The following is a 22,109-nucleotide window of genomic DNA, read 5'->3' on the forward strand; positions in this document are numbered from 1 at the left end:
TCCACATTATAGCTTAATTACCAATTTCCCTGTAGCTTAGTTCATGTAAGGACTTTCATTATAACCCACTGGTCTCACGTGAACTCTTTCATCTACTTGTTTGTTTTACTGAAGAGGAAACTGCTCAGATGATTCTAGAGCCCAGAAGAAGGTGGAAGATCTTGAGACTGATGGAGCTTTGCTGAAGAGAATCTGGACTTTATGATTGAGATCTCCAGAGGCCTAAATGTCCAGACAAGCAGGAGACTCGGTAGTGGAGAAAGTCTGTTAGGAGAATGTTCTACCCAGGAAATGAGATACAAGTGCTTTCCCATGGATCCTAATATATTATAAACAACATTAAAAAGCTTATAGTTGATGGGAAGCTCCTTATTCCTGAGGTATTATATATCCCAAATACAGAATCCCTAAGGATTATTTGGAATATCATGGTACAGTGTGCAGGACAGAACCTGCAGTCACCCTAGAGTTTGAAAAGAACTCTGCTTCTTAGTAGCATTTAAGGAAGCCAATGAGAGAAACCTGGAGTCGCCTGATAAAATAGCCATGCACTCCTCCTTGCCAACTACATCGTAGTCAGGTCTGCCTTTTCTGATTATTCCAAGATCTTAAGGATTTGCGTGTTAAACACAATAGAGAATCCACATGATGACAGATACTTTTTGTGAAATGCAGTCTGAGACTACCTTTCCCTGTCATCCTCACTGGTGACCAACACTAGAGGCAAAAAGACAGTATGGTTTAGGTGGGCTTAGGAATATGATGTGTCAACCAAGCAGGAACTAACTGCCATATCCTTCAAAAGTCAGCATGTGTTTGGGGGCCTCTGGATGAAGTATTCTATACATCAAAATCCCATAAATCTTAGTGTCTTTTTAAACTTTTCCTCCTAGTTGGGAGAGTTTAATTGATAACATGCACAGACAGTTTTTATTTTTCTTTAATCTGAATAAAAAACCCAAACTGGAGAAGAAAAATAAAAGAAAAAAAAAAAGTATGGTTCTAAAAACATTTATATTGGTTTTATATAAAGTTTTCTAAACCAGACATGTCTCAAGTTTTTTAATATTAAATCATGTGAGGCATTCATCTACATTAAGTAAAATAAACTTTCCGTACAAAAAAATTATTCTGATATTCAGTTTTGGTTTTGGAAAACCTGTCATATATCTGTGCTTAAATCTGGTAAATTGTTTAAAACCTAAGTTGCTGCTGCTATCTTAAACGTCATGTTTCCACAATCATAGCTCTATTCGGCTGTTGTAATTCTACTATATATGGAGAGTATATATGATATATAAAAGCTTCAGTTCTAGGATGATTTTAGCAACCAAAATCTTACAAATTGCTGGAGTATGAGATTAATGCTTTATTACATTTTGAAAATTGAGACTGCAAAAGATTTTAGAGCTTATTTACCCCTTCACATAACACAAGAACCAGGGGTTACCCAATGAAATTAATAGGCAGGAGGTTTAAAACAAAAGAATGTACTTGTTAACGCAGTACACAGTCAACCTGTAGAACTCTGCAAGAGGATTTTGTGAAGGCCAAAACTAACTAAGTTCAAAAAAGAATTGGATAAATTCACGAATAATAGGTCCATCAATGCCTATTAGCCAAGATGGTCAGAGATGCAGTCCCATGCTCTGGTTATCCCTAGGCCTCTGACTGCCAAATACTGGCACAGGATGATGGGAATAGATCACTTGATGATTGCCCTGTTCTTTTCATTCCTTTTGAAGCATCTGGCATTCACCGCTGTCAGAAGATACTGGGCTAGATGGACCATTGATGTAACCCAGTATGGCCATTCTTAAGTTCTTATATTCTGGTGAAAGGGAATTGGTTTGGAAAATACCGACTGGAATAGCAGAGAGCTCAGGTTACACCACTGTAGGCTTTCTGCAATTTATGAAGAAGCAGGAGAACTAGACATTCAGGAGCATCTGCTGCAGAGGCTCACAAACCTAGCAGCGCAAACTATGCTGCCAGCAACTCCCAGCCCGTTCCTGATATATCTGCGGCCAGGAAATGACTTAAAGGCTCACCCTGATCACTTTTAAAATGATTTAGTTACTGCTTTCCAGTGGGAGAATGAATCCTGGGCTATCTGAATTCTCTTTCCCTTTTTTCTGATTAAAGAGAACAAGTTGTGTATTGGGGTCTGAATGAGTATGCTGCTTCAGATTACAAGGTCCTGGCTGCTATTTTGAATTTATTGGGGCTCTCTGAGGATAAATATCAACTGAGGTTCAAAAATTATAAGTATTCTACAGGTCTGTGGCCTCACACCTTACTCAGCACCTGACACTGGTAATTTGTTGGCTTGTTCCCAACAACCGAACAGTAGGGTCATACTGATAATGGACAGTGCTTGGAAAGTGTGCCTGGTATAAGGCCAAGCAGGTCTCAAACCCAGGCCTGCAGAGCAGCCAGGCAACAAACCCTTCCTTGCTGCCATCCAGTGACGACTCTAACCAGATCACACTCCACTACCCACAACCTGCTGCAGACACAGACCACAGAAGTCCCGCCTCAAGGGGTGCAACAAGCAGCAGCCTCCTGGCTCGTGATTGGCTCCCTGACCTATATAAACCATGAAGTGTCCAAGCAACAGTGCCAATCTCCTGTAGCTTCCACAACCATTCCTATTCTTGAACTCCTGGATTTGACCTTGGCTTGATTTGGACCTTTCCTCCTGACCTCGACCCTGAAACCTGACTTAGACTCTGATCCTTGGTATCGACCCGGCCTGGAACTTGATTACAAATTCTTCCGCTACTCTCGGCCTCAGGACACCTCTGCTACTTTCAGCTTCAGGTGTGCCCCTGCTCTCTGACCCTTGGTCCCAACTACCCTTGTCAGAATCCTTGATACTGAGAAAATATAGACTTGGGTGGATCAGTGATCCATACTGTCAGAGACTATGACAATTAATAACTAGCACAAGGCTGAGCCAAAAGAAAAATCAACACAGCTACTGATGCAGTATATAATGAAGAGTCAATCAGTTTGTCAGGTTAAAGAGTAGTTACAAAGACTGTCACTGTTGTACATGAGAGCATAATTTAAAAGTACTGTTTCTTTGAGGAATATGACTCTGTGGATATCTGCAGCCTTACTGAAGCCACCAGCATACACATGAGCTCATGTAGGATAAGCAGCCATACACAAAACCCTAGAGCCATATTGTCTCCCCTTTCTTCTCACCCCCCCCCATAAAATATGGATGTTCATATAACATAAAACAATTTCATATTCTATCTACTTGGTGGGACCTTTCTTTGTTATTCAAGGCCTGAGGTGCTCTGCACCAGTTCATGCTTGGAATCGGAAACTATCAGAGATATGAATCCCTCGAGATCAAGGAGATTTAGATTTTCACCCCCTCCTTCGTCGGAGAGAGATTCCCCCTCTTGATCTAGACACTCATTTAAAAAAAAATAGGTCTAGAGAGACAGATCACCATAGGGCTCTTCTCATTGGCTTCCAAAGCCACATGGATACCCACATTGAGCCACTTGGGCATCCTGCGGCATCCCACACTCAACTTGGTCTTTTTCTCCCAGCCATGCCAGAACTAGATCACCAGCTCCGCTGCCAGCTAAGGAAACACCTTTAACAATCTCTCAGACTGAGCAAGTACCTATACTCATCCTCTTGGCTGAGTCTGCTATTGAATTTGGCCTACTGAAGAATAAACTAGGAGACTTTACTTCCTCACAATACATCTTCATTGCCAAATGTAACTCTTATGCCTGAGTCATTTTCCTCCATTCCTGATTACTTCAGGCCTATCAAGAGTATATGAGGATAGTAGCATCCTAACTAAGAGTTCAGTCAGCGCTATTGCAAAAGATTTCCTCACAAACGTGTAGACATATTCTCCAAACTCCAGTGCCTGCCAGAGTTGCTTTGCCTATTAATGAAGCATTGTTAGAAACAGCCAAGATATTTTGGCAGACTAAGACTTCTGACACCAACTGCTAAAACAACTGAGCAATGTTACCAAGTTCCCTCCCACGGATACGAACAATTCTTTTCCCATCCAATATCTGGCTCTCTGATCATTACTGCAGCTAATTAAGAATGATGGCAGGGTTGCTTCAAGGCTTCGCCAAAGGAAAAGGTGCCTAACAAGTTGGATTTGTATGGTAGGAAAATGTATTCACGGTATGAATACATCATTTGGGATTCCACATCTAAATTTACTGATAAGCTCCTTGATGATACTCAAGAGCAATTCAAAGCCGTGGTTCTCAGGAGGTCATCTTGTAGTGAGGATGTCCCGCCAAGCTGCTTTGATGTCGTGGACTCAAAGAGATGGCAGCAGCAGCCACTTGTGCAGGCCACTGTGGCTCCAGACTTCTGGAATTCCTTCAGAAGTGCATCAAATAATCAAGGGTTTGCCAGTTGAGGGATCTGATCTCTTTCCAGATAAAAATGATGAGGTCTTGCGTTCCCTTAATGACTTTCAGGTTATACTTTACTCATTCATGTTTTATATGCTGAACCCAAGGAGGAAATCTAGCAGGCTATAACAGCAGCAGAGACAGTCATACTATCAACTAAGGTAGCCTCATGCCTTTAAGAGACAGCACAAGCCACATAGGAAGAGACCCCTGCTTTCTGCTGCTTATGCTTTGTTCCTCACATTTCAGCAGCACCCACCTCAGGCTAAGCAGCCTATATGTCTGCTTCCCCAAGAGCGGCAGACCAGTTGTGCTCGATCTTCCTTGCCTCTCTCTCTGACCTACCCCCCACTTTTGGGGACAGATTCTCATTTCTTCAGTGTTAGAAGATCATAAACAGACCAGTGAATCCTAAGCAGTGTGGGTCTGTGTTTTAAGATACAGTTTCAATCTATGCCCTATCCCCATGTACCTTTTCAGGGACCCATCTCACAAAGTCTGCATGCATGCAAGAGGTGCAAACTCTTCTGTGTCTCAGAGTTATAGAGGATGTTCCCAAAATTGGGGAGGACATTTTTACTCCCAATACTTGCTCCATATCCAAGAGAAAAGGGGGTCTGAGGCTAATTCTAGACCTGTGGAAGCTAAAAACCTTCATCAAGATAATACAATTTTGCATAGTTTCTGTGGCTTCTAGTCCTCCCTTAGATCCCAATGACTGGTATGCTGCTCTCGATGTACAGGATGACTACTTTAATGTAGTGATCCATCCCATTCACAGAATATCTCGGTTTCACGGTAGTAGATCTCCGCTACCAATATACTTTTCCCTCCTTTGGTCAGTCATCTGCCTGAAGAGTATTTACAAAGTACCTGACAGAAGTGGTGGCTCACCTCAGAAGAATAAGCATGCAGGTATTCCCCTGTTTACATGACTAGTTGATCCTCAGCCATTCCAGTCAGCAAGTAGAATATAGCATCCAGCAGATCTCCACTCACTATTTGCTCAACAAGACCTGATAATAAATAAGACAAATTGATTCTGTCCCCTGTTCAAAGAATCAAGTTCACTGGGGTGATCCTCAATTTGAAGGCTGCAACTGCTTACCTGCTCCAATCTATCTTTTTCCTATGCAATAGTCTGCAATCCCACCCAAGGGCAACATGAGATCTTGTGTGTGGTTGGGACACATGGCATTCTATATGTATGTGACTTATCTCTGGTGAAGTCCAGCATGCTATATGGTTGAAGTATGTGTATCATCCAATCAAAACCCCTCTGGACTTGCTGATTCGCATACTTTCCAAGGGTCTGCCCTCATTAGGGAGAATTATTCTCTCATCCTCTTCTGTCAAAAACTTCCACTACGGATGTATCTGCCTCAGGGTGCGATTTGTATATATAGCAGTTTTGCGGATTCAAGCATTATGGACTGAACAGAAATAATCTCTGAAGATAACATTCTAGAGCTTCAAGCCATATACTGGACACATCCAAGGCTTCATAACTCACATCAGGAGTCAGATGATCTAAGTCCTGCTGGACAACCCAGAATAAGCAAGAATGGGCTAGATCCAACCTAATGTATCAGGAAGCAATCAAGTTTTGGAATTTTTGCATCAGAAATGGAATCCTGCTTATGGCCTCTCATCTCAGAGGGTGCAGAAATTCTCTCAAACCATTTTAACAGAAGTTTCCTGGGAGATCACAAATGGTGGTTGAAAAAAAAAAAAACATGGTTAGGTTCATATTCCAGTCATAAAGGGATGCCAGCATAACCCTTTTTGCCAGAAGGCAGAACAGAAAGTGCCATCAGTTTTGTTCTAGAGGAAGTCACAGTCCAGGTTTCCCTCACGCATTCCTGTTACCGTAAAGGTCAAATCTGATATGTGTTTCCACTCATTCCAAAAGTGATTCTGATGTTGAAACAAGACTATGGTTTTAGTAAAGGGAAATCATGCCTCACCAATCTACTAGAATTCTTTGAGGGGGTCAACAAGCATGTGGACCAAGGGGATCCAGTGGATATAGCTTACTTAGATTTTCAGAAAGCTTTTGACAAGGTCCCTCACCAAAGGCTCTTACACAAAGGAAGCTGCCACGGGATAAGAGGGATTGGTAACTGGTTAAAATGTAGGAAACAAAGCGTGGGTATAAATGGTCAGTTTTCAGAATGGACAGAGGTAAATAGTGGTGTTCCCCAGGGGTCTGTTCTGGGACGAGTCCTATTCAACATATTAATAAATGATCTGGGAAAAGGGGTAAACAGTGAGGTGGCAAAATTTGCAGATGATACAAAATTACTAGAGATAGTTAAGACCCAGGCAGACTGCAAAGAGCTACAAAAGGATCTCTCAAAACTGGGTGACTGGGCAACAAAATGGCAGATGAAATTTAATGTTGATAAATGCAAAGTAATGCACATTGGAAAACATAATCCCAACTATACATATAAAATAATAGGGTCTAAATTAGCTGTTGCCACTCAAGAGAGAGATCTTCGAGTCATTTTGAATAGTTCTCTGAAAACATCCACTCAATGTGCAGCGGCAGTCAAAAAAGCGAACAGAATACTGGGAATCATTAAGGAAGGGGTAGATAATAAGACAGAAAATATCATATTGCCTCTATATAAATCCATGGTACCCCAGATCTTGAATACTGTGTACAGATATGGTCGCCCCATCTCAAAAAAGATATATTGGAATTGGAAAAGGTTCAGAAAAGGGCAAAATGATTAGGGGTATGGAACGGCTTTCATATGAGGAGAGATTAATAAGACCGGGACTTTGCAGCTTGAAAAAGAGATGGCTAAGGTGAGATAAGATTGAGGTCTATAAAATCATGACTAGTGTAGATAAAGTAGATAAGGAAGTGTTGTTTACTACTTCTCATAACACAAGAACTAGTGGTCACTAATTAATGAAATTAATGGGCAGCAGGTTTAAAACAAGAAATACTTTCTTTTATTTTACACAACGCACAGTCAACCTGTGGAATTCCTTGCCAGAGGATTTTGTGAAGGCCAAGACCATAACAGGGTTCAAAAAAGAACTAGATAAATTAATGGAGGATAGGTCCATCAATGGCTATTAGCCAGGATGGGCAGGAATGGTGTCCCTAGCCTCTGTTTGCCAAATGCTGGGAATGAGCAACAGGGGATGGGTTACTTGATGATTACCTGTTCCATTCATTCCCTCTGGGCCACCTGTCACTGGCCACTGTTGGAAGACAGGATACTGAGCTAGATGGACCTTTGGTCTGACCCAGTAGGGCCATTCTTATGTAAATAGCCAATGTGGAGCAGTATTTATATATATATAATTGTTCAAGATTGGAAATGAATGTTATTGGAATCTCGTTCTTTTCATTTTAAAAAAAGTACAAACATCTTGGTAACTGCATACCATTCTTGTGCTTTAATATATTGCATCCTGTGTGTTTCTGAAGACATTTAAATACAGCTTAAGTTTTTTGAGCTTCATATTTCATAATTTAGCATACTCCTTTACTTTTCATTGAAAAAAACAAAAACAAATATTTGGTAGATAAGTGTGAAACTGGTCAGTATTTAGAATCTACTTTAAATTTTAACCAACCAAAATAAATCAACAAAAACAGACAACCAATCATGTTAGGGTTTGCTTACATAACGCTCCATCAGTTTAACAGCTTGGCTCTTATCTTCATAACATTTACAGTTGTTAAAGTATGTTGAATGTAAGAATAATTCAAAGCATTCTTGTTTCCAATATATATATATATTTTTTACTTCTCTAGTTAAAGGACACAAAGTCAGCAGATCAGAAAACAACTTTGCTCCATTTTCTGGTTGAAATATGTGAGGAGAAGTATCCTGATGTCCCAAATTTTATTGAAGATTTGCAGCATTTAGACAAAGCTAGTAAAGGTTTGTATTATTAAATGAAAATTTTAATTTTGATGTCACTTTAATGTCTGTAACTAACAATTTATATTTATTTTAATGTAACGCTAACATGAAATAGCACACTTAATAATCTGATGTATATACTATGTAGGTCAATCGGTTGAACTTTCAGATATATGCCTGCTACCTCTAATAATAAAATAGAAGATCTCTAAGATAGTCCCCAAAACGGCTTCCGGCTTATACTCTATATGCATAGTACTAAAATAGATTTTTATTTTTTATTTTGTATGAATAGACCTCAAACTACTTTAATCTTCTGATCTTTTTATCATAAGAATCAACTGCAATTAAACAATACTTTTCCAAAATTAACACAGTAGTTCTGAAAAGTTTATCATGTAATCATTTTAATAAAAACAAAAACCATTAATCATAGAAATTTCCTCTTTTCTTTCCTTTCTATAAATTCTTCATGCAATAGTAGTACTGGAAGCCAGGGAAGATAAATTCCACTTTACCGCCTCATCGTACAGCATAGCATCTTGTACATCTCAATCTAAGCAGCAGAAGACTTTTACATATAATATCTCAATTAAGAGTTCCTTCTATATATGAAGACATAGCATGACTAATTTAAACTTACTGGGCATAGAGTTAGACTCCTGCAGGAAGCACTATGAGTAAAATAGTGATTGGCTACCCAGACTGTCGCAGTTAATAATTTTTCTAGCTTACATAAATTTAGTGGGGACTATATTGCCTTGCTCAGTGACACCTCTCATGGCTCATGTAACCTTTCTTGCCACAATCCCTAGATTCACACAGGGTTTTTTTTGTTTGTTTGTTTGTTTTTCCCCACTATTGGTGACATAGTGGTCACTCACATCCAAACTACGTTCACACAGATATCAATCTCTGTTCTCACTCATTTTTAATTTTCAGATTCAATTGGCATACATTACCACTACTTATGAATGTGGATGTATTTGTAGACGTTTTGTCTTACAAATGCTTTATACATTTATTAATGATGCTACTTTTAGTATTGAGTCCCTAATAGCTGGAGGAATTATTAATTTATCCATGCTTTACTTTTGTGCATAAATAGTGGTGTTGCATGTTCTTAAGGAAGCATCCATGCTTTCATCATAGGAAGACTGTGGAGTATATTGTGGTGATATTTGTGGTATATTGTGCAATTACCTGGAATAGTTATTTTTATTATACTTTATCAGACTTGATTTATTGCCACATAAATAATTAATCTTGTATGATAAATACCATATTTGTCAAGCTTATAGATTGCATTTGCCTCTATTTTATGAGAGGAGTTTAAATAGCCACAGCCACACTATTGTATTACAATATTACCGAAAGAAAAGGGCAGAAGGAGCAGACTGAGTGTAATGGATTACTATATGCCTGTATGTATCTATATCAATCTGCAAGCTCCATTCTGTTTTGTGAATGCCATTTTGATTGCAGCCTGTGCAGTACCCTTCACTTTTGCAGCATAACCTCCATCCTAGGCTGGGACAAGAAATCCCTACACCCACCAGAAAGGCTAACAATGGGAAAGCCATCAAGAGTCCTCAACCTTAATGGTCTGCCATTCAAATGGGTTCACTCTAGAACAATAGGCTGCAGTCCAGAGGAACTAGTTTTCCCAGTTTGGAATCCAGGGTGGATTGGCGGGTGTTCATACATTCATTTTTGGGAACTAATGGGTTGTCCTGAGTAATTACAGTACTTTTTATCTCCATAGGATCTCTCATGTTACATTCCAGTGGTGCTATTCTGCTATCTTAGTGTTCAGAGTACATGTAGAGCTTCTGGGAGAGAGTGTCCAAAGTTTTCAAATAAGCGTGTCTATAATTAAGGTTCTAAAATTTTATTTGGGCCCCCAAATATAAATGATGTGATTTTTCAGAAGTGCTAAGCACCTGCACATCTTAATGAAGTCAGTGGGAACTGCAACTGTTTAGCACCTTTGAAAATTGAGCCACTTTACTTTAAGTGCCTAAATATGGTTTTAGGAGCCTAAGTAGTAGGCACTAGATTGGAAAGCTTTCGCAAGTGAGTTTGAACTACATTGTCACCAATATGCTACGCAGTTCTATATTTTTAAAAATCAAATCCAGATGTTGGATTCTGCTTATTCCTTCCAATGCTGGTGGGCGTAGGGATGGATGAGGACTGACCTAGCTAAAATTAATCCAAGAAAGAAGGAAGTGATGCTGTAAACTGGGTGATGGTTGTGCCATATACAATGGGTGCTTGCCAAACTTTTGTCAATTAAGTCAACAGCATGGGAGTCCTCCTTGATTCGTTACTGTGTGACTCACCTCTTCAGTGTAGCATATCTCTATTAGGCTATTTTGCTAATGCTCCATACTTTGTGATGGATAGCTGTTTGTTTCTGGGTGTAATTCAACTTGTTGATTATGATCTTTAGTGCTTATGGCCTCTCAGGCTGGTTAAAACCTTCTCTTTTTTTTTTAAATTATTTCACATCTTTCTTGTATTGTGTTGCAAAGGCTGATGTTTGTTTTAAACACTCTCTGAACGGTGTAGGAGTGTTGATTTACAATTAATTTGACTGGCAAAGTCGTCTGATGGTGGTGTTCAGATGGTACTTAGTTACATGGTGACAGACTGAGTTTTGTGTGTTAGGAATACAAATTATAAGAGTGAGATTATACTATATATGCTGGTTACCCAGATTTTCAATCTGAATCTGTCTCTCAGCGGCCAGTTAATTTTTCCCCCTCCAGTTGCACCGAGATCACTACCTAGTAATTTTACATGGTTGGTGACTATTTCTCCCAGCCAATCAAATTCCTTTACTAGTTGCTTTGCCCAGTGTTGTGCTCCCCTCCCCTGCCCCAGTTTTATTCCATTGCCATCTCTTAAAGCAGCGGTTCTCAAATGTCATGGCACCGTAGGGTGACCAGACAGCAAATGTGAAAAATCGGGACGGGGGTGGGGGGTAATAGGAGCCTATATAAGAAAAAGACCCAAAAATCGGGACTGTCCCTGTAAAATCGGGACTTCTGGTCACCCTATGGCACCGCGACCCCCTTCTGACAACAAAAATTACTTCATCACCCCAGAAGGAGGGACCGAAGCCTGAGCCCTGCTGCCCCAGGTGGGGGTGGGAAGATATTCAAAGACCGAGCTCCATCACCCCTGGCAGGACGGCCAAAGCCCAAGGGCTTCATCTCCAGGGAGGGGGCCTGTAACCTGAGCCCTGCCACACAGGGCTGGAGCCCTCGGGCTTCAGCTTCAGGCCCTGGTGGTGGGGCTCGGGCTTTGGCCCCAGTATTGGGCCTTGGGCTTCAGCCCCGGGCCCCAAAAAATCTAAGCCAGCCCTGGCGACCTCTTCAGTCAGGCTTAATGAAGTCATAGAATCATGGGGCTGGAAGAGACCTCAGGAGATCATTTAATCCAACCCCCTGCTCAAAATAGGCCCAGTCCCTAGACTGATTTTTGCCCCAGATTTCTAAATGGCCCTCTCAAGGATTGAGCTCATAACCCTGGGTTTAGCAGGCAAATGCTCAAACCACTGAGCTATTAAAACAGGGTCGCAACCCGCTTGAAGTCGACCCAGAGTTTGAGAAACCGTGTCTTAAAAGAACAATAGTAGGTTTGTTCTCTCTCTCTTTCTTTATTTTTTCAAGGTAATATCAAGTTTAGTTTTATAAGTACATCCCAGATCATTGCGGAGTTTATAAGTATCATTCATCAAGCCATTAACCTAGTTTGGGAAGTTTTGGGAGCAGTAACCCTGTCTTTTTGTTATCGAATCCATGTGTGTTTTCATAGCACTGTATAAATCATAATGTTTTTCCTACACTGTGAATTAGACATTTTATAACAAAAAAGGCAAGTCATTTCTTTATTAAAGACTGAATGGAGATTTTTAGATTTATATTTTTAAATATTGCGTACAGAGAGTAGGTAGTGCAAGATATGTGCAGTGTTAATTTACTTGAGAGGATTTAGCTCCCTTTTCCATTATGTGTTAAAAAAATTCTGCTTTTGAAATACTGGAAGTCTGCTCAATGAGCAGCTACCATCTATAAATTAAAAATACTTTCTCTCTCTCTCTCTCTCTCTCTCTGGTCCTGATTGTTAGGTACTCCGAGATCTGTAGGGGAAACATTCATTACAGCTTACTCATATGACAGTTTCCAAAGATCTACTTCATTAGAACTGTTGTTTTTCTGAAAGATAATGGCTTGCAACTTTGCTGTTAGTATTGCAGATAAAATCATTTTTTGTCATCATTGAACCTCTCAATGTCATTGTAATATTTCCTTATGTTATGTCTTTTTAAAGATGCATACTATTTTTCTCAAGTTTTAATAAATTGACTTTGACCTACACAGATCTTGTTGGTTAAAGATTTATGAAATTTTATTTTCATTTAATAAATAGTAGACATGTTTATTAAACTATATGGACCTTGCAGACCACTGTACTCTTCCTCATTAAATTACAGTGAGATAATGAATAGAGCAGGGTGAATCTTTTTGGCTGAAACAATTTTTGGCAAAAAATTCGGATTTGTCAACACCAGAAACTTTTATGAGTTCATGTCTGTTTCACCAAATTATTTGTGTAGAGGGGAAAAAATTCTAAAAAGTCTAAGCAATTTATTTTGACATTTTCAAAATGAAACATTTCATTTTTTTAATTCAGAATGTTTTCATTTCACCCTTCTTTCAATTTTATTTTTTTAAAAGTTAAAAGAAATGCTCCAACTCAACAAAACATTTAGTTTTGAATAGAACTAAATGTTTAATTTGACCTGAAATTAATGTATTCAATATTTCAGAACTACCAGCAAACCAAAAAATGAGCAATTTTTTAACATGTATATTCAACAGTTACCCCAAATCTTCTTCTAATGGCTAATGCCTCCTGCTATCCCTACATGTGACTTAGCAATCTTCTCCCTTTTTCATTACTCTGTTCTGCTGCCCCAACTGTTCTCCCAGATGACTAGTTTCACACTGGACAGAAGGTCAATTCCTTGTGAGTTGGTTGCTACTTCATTCCTTTAGCACCGATAAATACTCCCATCTTCTCTATATGCATTAGGATATTTTTTCCATAGTAGTAAATCAATGTAAGTTTGTGCAACATATCCACTTAGGTTGTAGAAGAGGTGTAGCAAGAAAATCAACTTAAGACGTTAGATAACATTGGCCTTATTTCTTAAGGAATTATTAGACTCTTGCCAGAATAACTTCAGAAAAGGAGGATTACAAGGTAAGTAATATCCCCTTTTCCCTGTCTCACTCCCTTTCTCCTGTAAATCCAAGCACCAGGCATTGCCATGCACTGCTACAGGCTGGGGACCGACTGGCTAAGCAGCAGTTCTGCAGAAAAGGACCTTGGGATTACAGGGGATGAGAAGCTGGATATAAATCAGCAGTGTGCTCTTGTTACCAAGAAGGCTAATGGCATATTGGGCTGCATTAGTAGGAGCATTGCCAGCAGATTGAGGGAAGTAATTATTCCCCTCTATTCAGCACTGGTGAGGCCACATCTGGAGTATTGTGTCCAGTTTTGGTCCCCCACTACAAAAAGGATGTGGACAAATTGGAGAGAGTCCAGCAGAGGGCAATGAAAATGATCAGGGGCTGGGGAACATGACTTATGAGGGGAAGCTGAGGGAACTGGGCTTATTTAGTCTGACCAAGAGAAGAGTGAGGGGGGATTTGATAGCAGCCTTCAACTACCTGAAGAGGGGTTCCAAAGAGGATGGAGCTCAGCTGTTCTCAGTGGTGGCAGATGACAGAACAAAGAGTAATGATCTCAAGTTGCAGTGGGGGAATCTATGTTGGATATTAGTAGGTTACCATATTTTAATTTAAAAAAAGGAGGACACTCCACGGGGCCCCACCCCTTCCCCAAAGTCCCCACACCAACTCTGCCCCCTCCCCTGAACGCTCCGCCCCCTGCTTCTCCCCCTCCCCTGCTTCCCGTGAATCAAATGTTCGCGGGAAGCCTGAAACAGGGAGGCAGCAGGTGGGCTGGGGTGGGGGCGCGGTGCGGCCCCCTGGCCGAGTGGCTCCCAGCGGCCGGCGCAGGCCAAGAGGCTCTGGCCCCGGCGTCTCCCGCCCGGCTCGGCTCAGGCCCTGGGGTGCCGGCCCCTGGCCGAACATCGCCAGCCCCGCACCTCCAGCCGAGCACCGCCCGCCCCTCCCTCCCTATTTTCCCGGACATGTCCGGCTTTTGGGGATTTCCTCCTGGACGGGGATTTGAGGCCCAAAAAGCCGGACATGTCCGGGAAAATCCAGGCGTATGGTAACCCTAGATATTAGGAAAAACGATTTCACTAGGAAGGTGGTGAAACACTGGAATGGGTTACCTAGGGAGGTGGTGGAATCTCCATCCTTAGAGGTTTTTAAGGCCTGGCTTGACCAAGTCCTGGCTGGGATGATCTAGTTGGTGTTGGTCCTGCTTTGAGCAGGGGGTTGCACTAGATGACGTTCTGAGGTCTCTTCCAACCCTGATCTTCTATGAGTCTATGATTGCTCCTTGTCAAGAAGATCCCATTCACCTGCTACAGAATTTGCAAGAGCCTCTGAACTCTTCTTGACCACACTCTCTTGAAGAGAGAGGGAGGAAGGGGGAAAGATCCAGGATAGAGGGAAGGAAATTTAAATGGCAGATGAATTTGTTTTTCATCTGTCTAGAATGGAACACCAATCTTTTTTCTTATTTGGTACTAGGAAATAATAAGAGTAAACCCCACTATCCTAGAATTCCAGAGGTACTTTTCCCCACTGTTCCAAGATGTAGAACAAGAGTTGTGACATTCCCCTGGTGTTATCTGGATCACTAATCTGCTAGGTCACTCCAATCCTCTACACTGGGAGCCAGCCTTACCCTGCTCTGCTGTGAGAATCCCCACTCCCGGGTTGTTCCCGCACAGCCTCTCGCATGTAAGGTGCTTCCAGCTATGTGAGTGAGCACTTTTGGCCAGCCTCTGCTTGAATTGTAGAACCGAATGACACTAGACAATATCTCTGGTCCCAGACAAAACCCTAGGAACCTCTATCTTGCAGTGTCCAGTTATGCCCACTGGATGCTGCAAGCTTGTGAGTTTGTAATTTAACAAAGAAATTGATATATACCAGGCTTGTTATCCCAAGGGGAGTCTCTGACACACTTCAAACCAGACACACTACAAAGAAATTTATTAGCTACGAAAGATTTTAAGTGATTATAAGGCAAAACACAAGAAGTCAAATTTGGTCAAATGAAATAAAATCAAAACACATTCTAAGCTGATCTTAATACTTGCAGTACGTTTACAAACTTAGATGCTTCTCACCACAGGCTGTCTGGTTGCCCTTCAGCCAGGCTCTCCCCTTTGTCCAGCGCTTCAGTTGCTTGGTGGTGGTGTCTGTAAATGGAGGTGGAAGAGAGAGAGCATGGCAAACATCCCTCCCTTTTCTTATGTTCTTTCTTCCCTCTTGGCTTTGCCCCCCGCTCCCTTCAGAGTCAGGTGAGCATTACCTCAACGTAGTCCCAAACTGACTTAGGGAAGGGGGGTGACTCACTCAAGAGTCCAACAGCTTCTTTGTTGCTGCCTAGGCCAGCGTCCTTTGTTCCTGTGAGGCTGGGCTGGGTTTGTCCCATACATGCCCTGATGAGGTGTGAACTGCCTGTCTCCTCCTGGAGAGTTTTGCCTGGACTTGTTTTAAGCCATGAGGACACATTTTCAGCCTCATAACTATACATGAAATTTCCACCTATAACGTTACTATAACAACTATGCTCAGTGCATCATGAGCCTTCCGAAGACACCCGACATGACAAACATTGCATTGGATACCACACAATCATATTATAGGATGAAATGGGGGGTGCAGGGTGTTCCCCCGAGGTACAGAGTGTCCCACCAAGATGCAGAACAGAGTCTATACCCTTTCTTAGCATTATCTCATGAGAGAGACCCCAGAAGAGTGATGAAAGAGGCTGGGGGTGAAGAGGCAGGAAAGAAATGGATAGAATATTTTGTTCAAGATCTCCAGGTCTGCAGACTCCTTCAACCGATCATGTTGTGCCGTCAATCTAGATGTCCCGATTTTATAGGGACAGTCCCAATTTTTGGGTCTTTTTCTTATATAGGCTCCTATTACCCCCCACCCGCGTCCCGATTTTTCACATTTGCTGTCTGGTCATCCTACGTCTATCATACTGGGATAGACTCTGTTCTGCATCTTGGTGTGCCATTCTTAGGTTAGGTTGTCAGGAGAGTGTCTCTACTGCAAACTAGGCCTCTTACCTCCCAGCATCAGCATCAAAGCTGCCTGAGCTGGCACTGAAGTGCTTGTCAGGAAGGCATTTCAATTCTGGGGCCTTTGGGAAATGCTACCTTGCAGAAAGACTTTATTAAGTTACATTGCAAATATCCTACCTATCCTAAGAACAATAATGTCATCTTTGCTTGATGATGCTGTCACTCCAACTGTTCCAACTCTAACTACGGGTTTTCCAGGAGCTCCCCAGATGAAACTCCTAACCCACACCTTGCAAATTCCAGTGGAAATAGTACAAGAGAAGTAACACAACTTCTTGTCATCCCTCATTCATTGGTACCTCGTAATTGGCAATGTCAATAATTAAAGGCAGATTGGAACCAGCATCAGAGCTATGGTTGACCCCAGCATCAATGGTTCCCACTTCAAAGATGCCTAGGCGCTACCAAGACCCTTTGAAGGGGTTTGAGTATTTCTGTAATCATCGCGCTAGATCCCTGGTAGCTGCAGCTGTCCATGAAAGGCCTAAACAATAGGGACCAAAACAACAACATAGGATAAGAGACATTCAGAAAGAATCTATCCCTTTGGCTGTAAGGTCTATTCCTCAACTAGTTTACAGATGCATGATTCAGCTACCAAACTACCAATGCTCTTGGTTAAATATGACTTCCTGAACTGGAACAGAGCATCACTGTTTATCAAGAGACTCCCTCAGGCACATAGGGAAGAACTTAAGGCTTTGGTGGTTTGGGGGCAATTGGTAGCTTTCACCTCCCTACAAGCAGCCGTAGACACCTTGGACATGGCAGCACATTCAATGGCAAACTTGATTGCTTTGCTCAGGGCATCTTGGTAGCGCTCACCAGGTATTCCAAAGAAAGTTCAAACAACAGTCAAGGACCTACCCTTGGAACTGTGATCTTTTCAATACCCATACTTGCTAGGCTCTGCATATATTAAAGGACTATTGAGCCACCTTATGCTCTGTGGGGATGTACACCCCCGGCCACCTAGAGAATACCACACCGACCTCAGAATTATCCCAGGCAGAGGCAATTCTACTACTACTACGGCCCACAAAGATAATCAGAGCCTCCAAGGAAGAGGCAGAGGTTCTAGAGAAGGCCCAGTGCCTCTTCCTCTTCCACACACCCTACATTAACTTCTATCAGCAGGTGAGGCAGTGCTGTTGAGAGCCACATAGAACAGAAGGATCTATTTTCTTGTTTCCCCTTTTGGAATTTTGTTTTTGAGGCCCAGAACTGGATAACCTCAGTGGGGCCTGGAGATCTTGAACAAAGAATATTCTATCAATTTCTTTCCTATCCCCTCACCCTCTTCCATCGCTCTTCTGGGGCCTTTCTGATAAGATATTGCTAAGAAAGGGGGTAGACTTTGTTCTGCATCTTGGAGCAGTGGGGAGAAGTACCTCTGTAGTTCTAGGGCAGCGCGGGGTTTACTCTTATTATTTTCTAGTTCCAAAGAAGAAAAGAGGTTGGTGTTCCGTTCTATACAGTTGAATAACAAATTCATCTATCATTTCAATTTCATGATGCTTGATTCTAGCCTCTATAATCCCTACCTTGGGTCTTCAAGACTGCTTGCAAAATGCCTATTTCCATATAGCAGTTCACTTGGGCCCTTGGAAGTCCCTCAGACTTCTCATGGGAAAGTCTCATTATCAATACAGGTGCTTCCCTTCAGACACTCCACAGCTCAAAGTGAATTCATCAAGTTTCTGGTAGTCATGGCAGCTCACTAAATAGACAAGAGTTACAGATTTATCCATATCTCAGTGACTGGCCTCTTCACAGATAGTTGCTTTGATAAGTAAACAATCCTCTACAAATAAACTTTGGAGCTTTTCACTGCTCTAGGTCTCAGAGCCAACAGACAAAAAAATCACTTTTACTCCATCTCCAAGCATAAAGTAAATAGGTGCAGTATTAGTCTCCACAGTAGTGAAGTCCTACCTACCAAAGGACAAGTTCCTCACTTTTCACTTCACCAGTCAACTTCAGGATCACCCAAATACATCCGTTAGGGTGTATTTTAGACATATGGGACAAATGACTTTATGCACCTAGGGGAAGTAGTTTGACAGAGTTCACCGTCCCTCCATGAAAGGGTATTTGAGATAAGTGTATCTAACAGGCAGACACCACATGGATAGGTTGGTCACACTTCCTCATAAAGTCGTCTTTCCCATTAGTTTGATGGAAGGACTGTGTGCAGTGGAGTACCCTCACTACCTCTGGTAACGGATGCATCCACTCTTGGATGGGGAATTTATCTGGGTCACCTGCAGACACAAGGGCTTTGGTCTCCCCAAGAAATGAATCTGCATATAAATATCCTGGAGCTAAGCGCAATTCACCTAGCATGCACAGTATTCCTGCCCAGGCTTCAAGTGACCACAGTCTAAGTACTGACAGAGAATACTTCAGCAATGTATGACATCAACAAGCAGGTGGAACATGCCCATCAGCACTCTGAGAAAGCAATCCAGCTGTGTGACTAGTGCACCAGTGATCAGATCATACTATTGGCCCTACATCTTCGAAGTTTGCAGAACACCTTAATAGACAATATTCTGACAATCCTGAGTGGTCATTCAAAGCTTCAGTATTAGGAGACATCTTTCACAAATGGCATTTCTCAATTGGTTGATTTAGTCACTTATTCTTTGGAAATCAGAACTCCTGTTCTCTCCCTGGATGTCTGGACCCTGATTGTCACAGACTGCCGAGGACAGACCACTTAGTCATGGATCAAAACAGTGTTTTGCTCCAGAGGAGAATTCAATTGAGGATCTTTGTTGGACATCAAGGCTCATGTAGGCTTACCCACCTACTTCGCTAATGCCAAGGATCCTGAGAAAACTCAGACACGATTCAGCCCAGATGATGATGATTGCCCCAGCATGGCCCAGGCATTTATGATACTCGGACCTCATGATCCTGTCAACTCAGTCCCCAGTCATGTGTCCAGCTCAGACTGATGTGCTCATGCAAACCAAAGCTAATATTCTACCCCCCACCCTCTCAGGGACACAGCATTGCAGCACCTCACAAACTAGATGCTGACAGGGTGATGGCCACAGACAGAACCTACTCCACAGAAGTTCAGAACATTCTGACTTGTAGTAGAAAGGACTCCACTGGACTGACTTATGCAGCAAAATAAAAGAGACAGTCTGGGGTATGCAGACGCACTTACCACCATTAGGGACCCCAGTAGCCATTATTTTAGATTACTTGCTGCCCTGATGAATTTGGGACTTTCCATTCACTTCATGAGAGTCTACTTGGCAGCTGTTTTGGCTCATCATCCTTTCACAGAGGATCACACAGTCTTGCACCTCACAGTTAAGCCACTTTACCAGAGCACAAATGGCTTCCATAGCTTCCCTAAGAGGTGTTCCAATCTCAGAGATTTGTGGAGCAGTTCACATCTGTACCCTGCACAATTTCTTGATAGAGGGCTCCAGATCTGACACCTGCTTTGGCAGAGATGTCCTACAGTCATTGTTTCATTATTCTGAACACACACCTTGTGGACATGAGTTCACTGCTTGCGGATTACCAGAAGTAGAATGCATGTGGACAGTCACTTTCCCTACAGTAGCTTGGATGCACAATATAAAAATCTGAACAGAATAGAAAGATTAGGCACTCCTGCAGATAGGTTTCCTAAAACATAGGCCCTTCATAGGTGTGGAGGTCTAGGACCTTTGAGGAATTAGAAAACTTCTAGGTGGTTCAAAAGTTTGGAACTCCTAATTGGTAGGATTGCTGATTGGGATTTAATGGAAGATCTGTGGTTAAAACCTCTGCACTTCTTTTGAAAATCTGAACAAGTATACTTTGTGTAAATACAACTGGAGACACACTGATGTTGGGTAAAGCATTCCCTTTCCTGGTTAGTACTATCCAAGAGGTTTTGAGAAGAGGAAAGGCAATCTTTTGGATGATTCAGGATATTGGATCTCTAATCTGATGGACCATAACCTCTAGCGTTGCCAGAGTGCAAGAAACAAGTGATGCAGAGTAGAAGACAAAATTTTCACTAAAAGAAGAACAGGAGTACTTGTGGCACCTTAGAGACTAACAAATTTATTAGAGCATAAGCTTTCGTGGACTACAGCCCACTTCTTCGGATGTGAAAGCTTATGCTCTAATAAATTTGTTAGTCTCTAAGGTGCCACAAGTACTCCTGTTCTTCTTTTTGCGGATACAGACTAACACGGCTGTTACTCTGAAAATTTTCACTCTGATTATAATCCAAGCACTCACGACACCACGGTCTAGGATTTGGAGATACCAGTTTCCAGGCGACAAAATCACGATTCTCAGTAACAATCTCAAGAGTATGGAGGAAAGGTGGAGAGGAGGCCTTTTCAAGGGCTTGAAGAGTCTGCCTGTGGAAGACTCCCACAAAAACTCAGTTGGGGAAGCAGAGGAGATCCCTGAGTAGTGACCAGAAACGAGATAGCTCTGTTCCAAATGACCTGCTACAGCCGATAATAATAATCTTGCATCTGGTAGGTTACAGAGGGCCCAGGGGAACACCCTTTGCTGGGACACTGCAGAGAGAAGAGCAGTTTACTTTAATAATGTGCCACCCAAAGTATCATTGAGAGGACAGGATTTGAAAGGCCCATCCCCCAGCCACCTGAGAGGTCTGAACGGGTAGAAACGAGAATGCTGAATTCCTATGCCCTAGGTCTTTTTATCTGATATGAGGTCTACCTTATTCTGAATGTACCAATGTATATTCAGGAGCTGACACTTGACAGTCATACAGACACATCATGCATAGAAGATGGAAAGATCAATGTTTTTATCAAAGAAGGTTATTAATTATTTTCATTACAGTTCCAGTTTATCTGTGAAGCCATTAAACTAACTCCCATTTTGATTTGTCTTTTCATTGTCAATATTAAAATTAGACAATACCTTAGAGCACAGAATCCAAGTGTGACAAAGCAGCTCTGGAAATCAAGAAGGTTTTGTTTTGTTTTAATGTGCAGTCTGTAAACTCTCTTCTGTATTGTGCATATTGTCTAAGTGAAAGCTAATTTGCATCAGAGAGGCCTGTTAAGAAAAAAAGCCCTATGGTAGCAGTCTGCTGTTTATTCTTCCAAGAAATGCTCACTCTTCCTAGGCAGTGCTGCTTGCCTGATTAGAAAGCCTGTAAAGAACATGGAGTCCTTGAGAAAAAAATTAGAAGTACTTGAGGCTGCTATGTATGTTACTATTCAGCTTTGTGTTTACTTGCTTCAGTATGTCTTATGTAATATACAGTTGAAAGAACCTCCCATTGTGTAAATTTCAATAGACTAAATGGGCCCAGAGAGTCAAAGGTCTTAACATTACCCTGCCACTGCGCAACACTAAATAGTTAAACAAGGTTTCTTGGGGGTTTCTAGTACAGAGACCTCAACCTGGTTAGTTCTATGGCAACAAGCACCATTCAAAATCTTTTTAATTTTTATTAAAGAACAAATAGTTAAA

The 22,109-nt window shown here is 41.7% G+C and overlaps 1 protein-coding gene across 1 annotated transcript in view; it reads left to right on the forward strand.

Moving 5' to 3' along the window:
* The window catches only part of DIAPH3 (diaphanous related formin 3), a 502,197-nt gene that overhangs the window by 293,313 nt on the left and 186,775 nt on the right, over nucleotides 1-22,109 (forward strand). The window contains exon 22 of the mRNA XM_054013650.1: nucleotides 8,197-8,326. Within this exon, the coding sequence (XP_053869625.1) occupies nucleotides 8,197-8,326 (130 nt within the window). The remainder of the gene's footprint in view (nucleotides 1-8,196; nucleotides 8,327-22,109) is intronic.

This window comes from Malaclemys terrapin, chromosome 1, assembly GCF_027887155.1.
Source record: "Malaclemys terrapin pileata isolate rMalTer1 chromosome 1, rMalTer1.hap1, whole genome shotgun sequence".
NCBI classification, from domain to species: Eukaryota; Metazoa; Chordata; order Testudines; family Emydidae; genus Malaclemys; species Malaclemys terrapin.